Raw genomic sequence first — 7,116 nt, 5'->3', positions numbered from 1 at the left:
CTCTACTTCTTTCGTTATTTTCTTTTTTCCTGGGGCAAAGAACAGTCAGAAAAATGTCAGGCCTATTGTCTGCACAAATGAAACACAGCCGCCTCGTTCGGACACATTCTTATTTTTTATTTTTTTTATTTTTTACCGGCAAACTAGGAAGCTTTCTTCAATCTTAACACCTAAAATACGAAAGCATGCACATATGCGACATAGATATTCCTCAATCTCACAAAATAATTTAAGAAAATCCTGGGATGTTGTTTCTGATCCATTCCTAGTTGGATAATTGTGTCAAAGCACGCCTCGGCTTCAGAGCCATCAGGCTGTGCCGCTTATTAAATTGGACATGTGGGTCTTTATTCGGGTCTATTATGTGCTGAGTCGAGCCTGTGATAATAAATCCTTGCATCCACTTCTCGGGGTGTGCGGGGGTCATGGACTGTCATTCTGTATCTGGGCCTCGGCTCAGCTCCAGCAGCACAGGGTTACTTGTAGAACAAGACGTGCCACAGTGGGGAAGATCACAGTGGCGGCAGTTGCCTGGGAGTGTGTGTTTTTTCTGGTGTGTACACAAAGAACACTGTCACTCTGCATTAGAGATGGACAAACTCGATCGGTTTGCGTGCTTGTGTGTGTTTAAGAGAGAGAGGGAGAGAGACACACCTCTGCAGATTTGACGCTCATGCGCATTGTGCAGCACAGTAAGACGCCAGTAAGTCTGGGCTGCATTCAGGAGTGTGACTGTTTCTAACATCATCCCTGTGCGTGTATTAATAGAGCAACGTCCATCCCTGCCCTATGACTGCAGGGCCCGCCTTTGTTCTTTACCGGTAATACAGGCATAATTACAAACCTTAAAGAGCCTCCTCACCTTGCTTCCTCCCTTCCCTTAGCTCTGACACACATCCAGGAAGTGCCTAAGACCAGAGCTGTGTCTGTATACAGGCCATGCCTTCAAAGAATTAAACTGAGGCCGTGGGTTGTGCGGTGCGCAATGGTGTTTTAAGCCGTGAAAGCAACACCTGTTCCAAAAGTCACATCAGTTCCCTCCAACTCCAATCTCCACGCTGCAGTAACACAATAATGTTGCAGTAAAACGCCAATGGACGTAATACCTCTAATTTCCCAGAGACCATTTCCATTTACAACTCTTATGTGTGAAGCCAGTGTCGCCCACAATATGAAACTGGCCTCACTGCCGATTTTTTTCTTCTTTTTTTATTGTGACTGAAATTTGACTGTGATAATAATTTGTGGCTTTGTTCTGGCTGGCTGCATGGCTGAGGCCTGTGGGGAGATTTGGGAAGCAGTCCAGCCCCCAGCAGGCCCTTTAATGCCGCTGGATTCCCAGTAGTTTCAGGCAGGGTAGGGACATGACCAAAATGACGGGGTTGGACAGCAGCGCAGCACCACACTCAACCCACCAAACACTCTGTTTATAATTTCGCTGCAGCTTATATGTGATTTATCTGAGATCTGTATCAAACTGTGCTGTAAAACGTGGTTTTATTGAAAGCAAAAACCTCGGTAGCCGCAGTAGCTTTCTTGTAGTAGTCGATTGAGACTGCAGCTCCAGACTGAAATGGGCATGCCTGAAAATATAGAAACAGTTATTACTACTTTGGGCCTGTTGCCACAGTTGTCTCTCCATCTGCATCCACGAGCACCTTCTAGATTTTGCTGACCACGCAGTTGCAATTTTGCCCTCTTTTGGCAAGTTTCCCTTGTTTTATAAACCTTATCGTGTGGTGACAATATGAGTGACGTGTGGGGTGACCTTTTTTTTCCTTAGTTTCACAGAACAAAATAAATAAATACCGGACTTTGTTATTCTTTGTCTTATATTTCTCCCTCTGGTTTCCAGGGTATGGAAATGTGTCTGGAAATATTTGTCACATTCACACATCTGCAGTAGCCAGAACCTTCTAAGACTAATAAATGACACATACTTTAAAAAAAAATGTGTGTCACTGAATCTCTGTGTATTATTGCCCGCATTTCCCTGCGTTTAAATTGACTGTAGAAGCATTACACAAGCTAAAATAATGAAAATATGATATTTTAATGAGCATTAAATGAACAAAAACATTTCCTGTTACACTTTAATAAATAAATAAAGCATGCGTTGTAAGCAGTTGTATATGTACTTGCATTTATTAAGATTTTTTAAGTGTTTGTTGCAATATCAAAGAAGTGAATTTCCAAATACTGGAAAATGTCTCTCGACGATTTTAGGGTTAGTTCAGGGGTTATTCGCAGTAAACTACTATATTTTTTTTAATTCTTTTTTTTCTGGCAGCACAGTGCAGGAATGTCGTTGAGTACACTGCTGAAATTTAGAAATTAAACTTTTTGTCGCAGATTTGATGCAGGAAGAATTTATTAGAAACTTCGTTTGCCTTAATTTCGATTATTAAAACCAGAAGAAAAACATTGGAGCTTTGGAAAAAAACAGCGTTCACAATCCCGACCTTAATCTTGATCATTAACGCCACATAAGAATGAGCAAAACTTAGCATGAAGTTTTTCTGCTGGTTACTAAATTGCTTACACCCCCGAATGAGTCCGATTTGTTCTGTAAAAGAGCGTCGGGCACATGGAAACACACAAACACATATTATTCAATAAATAAAGTCAAATAAATTTAGTTTGGCTCGTTTTTCCTCTCTTTTTCAAATTCTCAAAATGAGATTATTGTCCTGGGAGTTGTTGTTTACATTGCTTAATGGAGAAAGGAATAAATAGTAATTATATTTATTTGCTAATCTATGGAAGGAGGTGCCTCTGGGCTGCAGAGCTGCATCCTGTATAGGTCTATCATATGTTAATGAAGTTAATGGCGGAGCTTCAGTGACAGCTGGCTGCCGAAGACCAATCAGAGCGCTCGTAGATGGAAGCCAGTGTGAGTTTGAGGTTCTGCAGGCAGGAGGTGTTTGAAGAACCATGTGAGCTCTGTTCGTGATGTAAAGACGGATCCTTTCGCTTTTATTTGATTTTTTTTGACTCCCCAACAGTTATGAACATGCACCCCGCAACTTGTAACCACTGGGGGCTCTTTTCTCGCTGATGATCCGTTGGAGTTACGCGTGGATTTCTTCCAGGCTGTCCGACAGAACTCATGAAACCCTCTTCAGAGCGACGGTTTGTGGACTTGCGCATTAGCTAATGATGTCTGTGGGTTTTATCCCTGACAGTCTGAATGGCTCAGATCCCTCCAAGTCGGCCTTTCTAGAATTCGGACACGGACACTCGACGCACCAGCAGCACTCCTCCGGACTCTCTCACGTTTATCCGGTTCACGGCTTGCAAGCTGCTGGCCATTCCCAGCACGAAAGCCCTTTTCCTGGTACCGCGTCCTATGGCCGCTCTTTGGGCTACGCCTACCCCGGCACGGTGAACACTCATCCCCCGTCCGCTTACGTGCCCTACCAACACAGCAATCACAGCAACAGCAACAGTGTGACCCACAGCAGATTAGAGCACACAGGTACGTGAGAAAGTCACTGAACTGTTGTATATCATTAACGGCCATAAACTGATATGCCTTAAGTCTATTTGCGCACATGGCAAGGGAGAGGGGGGGAAAGCGCATTTAGATGTGTAGTGAGTTTATATATATATATATATATATATATTGTCATTGCAAAGATTTACCAAAAAAAATCATTTTAGTGGAGGTACGTTCACATTGGGGTATTTTTATTATTATTAATGCAGAAATAATAAAGGATTAAGTTTAAGTCTCGGTAGGGTGTTCTTTCTTTGCCTTGTTATATAAGAAAGATATGCAGTCGCATTAAATATTAATTATTATATTAATAATATTCTGTGAGTATGGTCTGGGCCTACCACAGGTACCCCTATTGTTAATGCACATTAACCCAGTGGTGTCGGAATAAAACCGTCCTTTCATCCTTGTGTGTGTGATCATTTGCTGCGTGTGTTGTTGGCATTAGGGCCTTCTGATCCAGAAAGCTTAGAAGTGTAAACATTGCCACGTGAAGCTCGCACTAAAATGTTCCGTCCAGATTAAGGTAGAATTTGGGAGCATTAGATTAATATCTGATGCGCAAATATAATTCGTTTCAGGCCCTGGCGTTTTGTCCAGGGCCCATCAGATGCAGTATCCGGGGACTACAATTTGTATGCATTAAGGCTGTAAAACCGAACTACTCCTCTGGTCTTCGTGTTGTTTGAAACTGTAGGTTTTGCTCAGAGACCACGTTCAAAGCTTGTCCAATGGGACTTTTACGCTTTGGTTTGACGGATATGATGAAAACTCATAAATCGGACGTCTTCTTCTGCTCAAACTCTGTGCTCTGTGTTTCATCTTCAAGACCACGACAAGTCCTCTGTGATTGAAGGCAGAGACATTCGTCTAAATGGAAAAGGGAAGAAAATTCGCAAGCCTCGGACCATCTACTCCAGTCTGCAGCTGCAGGCTCTGCACCAGCGCTTCCAGCAGACACAGTATCTGGCCTTACCGGAGCGCGCAGACCTTGCGGCAAAGCTGGGGCTCACACAAACTCAGGTAGGCCTTAAACGCTTCACTTTGCGAGGCTCTCTATCGTTTATGCACTATATTAACTAATAAACGGATTATTTCGGAGGATGTAGTGAAAGCTAGAAATAGTCAATATGTTATGGTTAAAATGACTCCCTTGCAACATTTCCACTCCTTGTATAGACTAATAATTTATATACAACAATTTTGAATCAGTGTGACTCATGGTAGACTGAATAAAATATATGTATTAGTGAAAGAGGATAGTGTTGGATATTATTGAAAAGAAATACTTGCAGCATTATCGAGGATCACAGCAATTTCATACCCCTATCCCTTAATGCATTCCTTATTTACTGGCTGTATCTCTTTTGTCATTTGCGGTCCTTGAAGTGTTTTTGTGATCAGTGGCTGCAGTAGGAACAAAATTACCAAAAGGAGGAAAAAATATCTGCAAAAGCAGTGGTTGGCAGATGTTTTTCAGTAGTTTATTATAGAGTATTAAACCAGCCCCTAACAATGGGATATGCTTGTATTTATTCGTTTTTACGTACTTTTTTACGGTGTAGTTGTAAGTCTTTCAGTACCTATAGGCCACACAAGCACACATGCACACGCACTATAATAATTACACGCGTTTCCAACACAAACAGGTGCACGTGTCAACTGACCCCCCTCGGATGGGACAAAAATGAGACCTTTGGATCACTTTTTTTGTTTCAGTTGAGTTCTAAAGTTAAACGATTAAGTCGTCAGAGTTTTAAAATAGAAGATAAACAATATTATGAAATCCACCCTGTCATCTCAGCCGCCTCCTGCACTTTATTCTTAATCCCTGAACACTTCTCCCGACAATTATCTCCCAGTTGTTCTGCCATTCGTGTGGTTGTTGGTGCTGTTGTTGTTGCCTAGATATCCAGCGGGCTCTTTGGTGCTTTCTTTTTTAAAAAAAAATGAATATTCACACCATTGTTCTCGGGTATAAAAATAGCCACCATGAACTGAACCCACAAACATTTTCGCTGACCTATTTGGAGCCGCTTTTATTTCACAATTCTTTCAGTCCCGGCTTGTTGCTGTCACACTCATGCATCACTAGACTTATAAAACAGCGAACAATAAAAGGGCTTAGCTTTAATGGGTAACAAGTGGCACTCATCTGCAAGGCTGAATAGCTAACTGTGCGCCAAGATTAGGCCTGGGACTTGCAAAAACAACCCCAAACGATGAGTTATTATGAGTTTTACTTTCTTTATTGCTCACAGTGTTCCCTTCGGGGTAGTTTATGATGAAAAGAGCACCGAGTTTAATGCGGGGGAAATATGCTAATAAAAAGAAAACGACAATGAGATTTCTTTTATATTGCTGCTGATTGTTAACTGCAGTGACAATTATGCCTATTTTTTCTTTTGTTCTCCTACTTTAGGTGAAAATATGGTTTCAAAATAAGCGCTCCAAGTACAAAAAGATCATGAAGCATGGCAGCGGATCAGAGGGAGAACATCTCCACGGCACCAGCTCCATCTCTCCCTGCTCGCCCGCATTGCCCCAGCTATGGGAGGTCTCTATGGCGAACAAAGGAGCCCCGGTCCATCCGAGCAGTTACATGAACACTTTCGGTCATTGGTATCCGAATCATCACCCTCATCATCAGGACGCGATGCACAGGCCTCAGATGATGTGAGTGGACAGTTTTTGGACACTTGAGTCCATCGGGCTGCACTGAACTTGCTGGTGCCTCCAGAGGCCTCCTCTCAGAACTGAGAGTTTAGGAGACCTTGTTTATATTCACTGTATTTTGTGTGTGTTTTGAATTTTAAAATTCTCACTACAAGAAATATTCAGGCATCAAAGAAAAAGAAAAAAAAAGGGGGGGGGGGGTTTTATACCTGCATGCTCTTGTTGCAGGGTCTGACATCAGTGAAACGTGGGTTTGTGTGTGCAGTTTAAAAGACATTCTGGATAAAAGGCCTTTTTTTCAAATATACTGTGTCCGTGCGTCTGCTTTATTAGCCAGCAGTTAACCAGCTGTCACTTTATTGTCACTAAATGTCTTTGCTTAGGTTTCTTTATCTTCCCCTCACTTTCAGGTAATTTCAAAAGAAAGATGGAATTGCCGGTTCCTTAAAGAAGCCTGGATTAATAACAACCGGTGCTATGAGACACTGACAAACGCAAGCTTAAACTCTTCAGAGCTTTCTGAGCACTGCACAGCTCGGCCTGTGATAATGCCGTGCGAGAATAAAAGCTGTCTTTTGTCCATCAACACTCCTGAACTGCGATTCACAAAAACCTGCGACCCTGCTTGAATTTCGACAGCCATTGTCAAAACACCTGGGGATTGATTTCTGTTAGACAAAAAGCAAATATCGGCCCTGGTATCTTTTTTCGGTTTCGTAGGCTGTTTTGGTTTTACCGTTTGGGTATGACTGGGCTCGATATAAATCGAAAGGAAGGCTGTTCCCTTACAGGAAAGCAGTTGTTTCCAGCTGAGACAAAAAAGAGAGGGTGGGATCCGAGTGGCCACCTTTACGCACCGTGGCTGAGTTTTAACGTAACATTTCTCCACAGGATAAAAACTCTAAGACACGTGTTGTTCAAATGCTTTTATCTGAAAGCCA

The 7,116-nt window shown here is 42.3% G+C and overlaps 1 protein-coding gene across 1 annotated transcript; it reads left to right on the top strand.

The window, feature by feature from the left end:
• The first annotated feature begins 2,927 nt into the window (after positions 1-2,927).
• dlx4b (distal-less homeobox 4b) lies at positions 2,928-6,761 on the top strand. The gene is given in 3 exon segments (NM_001286319.1): positions 2,928-3,478; positions 4,329-4,522; positions 5,922-6,761. Coding segments are annotated over 3 exon segments (774 nt in total). The 5' UTR covers positions 2,928-3,156; the 3' UTR covers positions 6,180-6,761.
• Positions 6,762-7,116: the final 355 nt, after the last annotated feature.

This window comes from Haplochromis burtoni, unplaced genomic scaffold, assembly GCF_018398535.1.
Source record: "Haplochromis burtoni strain Fernald_Lab_line unplaced genomic scaffold, NCSU_Asbu1 Contig_162, whole genome shotgun sequence".
NCBI classification, from domain to species: Eukaryota; Metazoa; Chordata; class Actinopteri; order Cichliformes; family Cichlidae; genus Haplochromis; species Haplochromis burtoni.
Note: the sequence above shows the minus strand (reverse complement) of the source record. Positions and strands in the feature narration are given on the sequence as shown.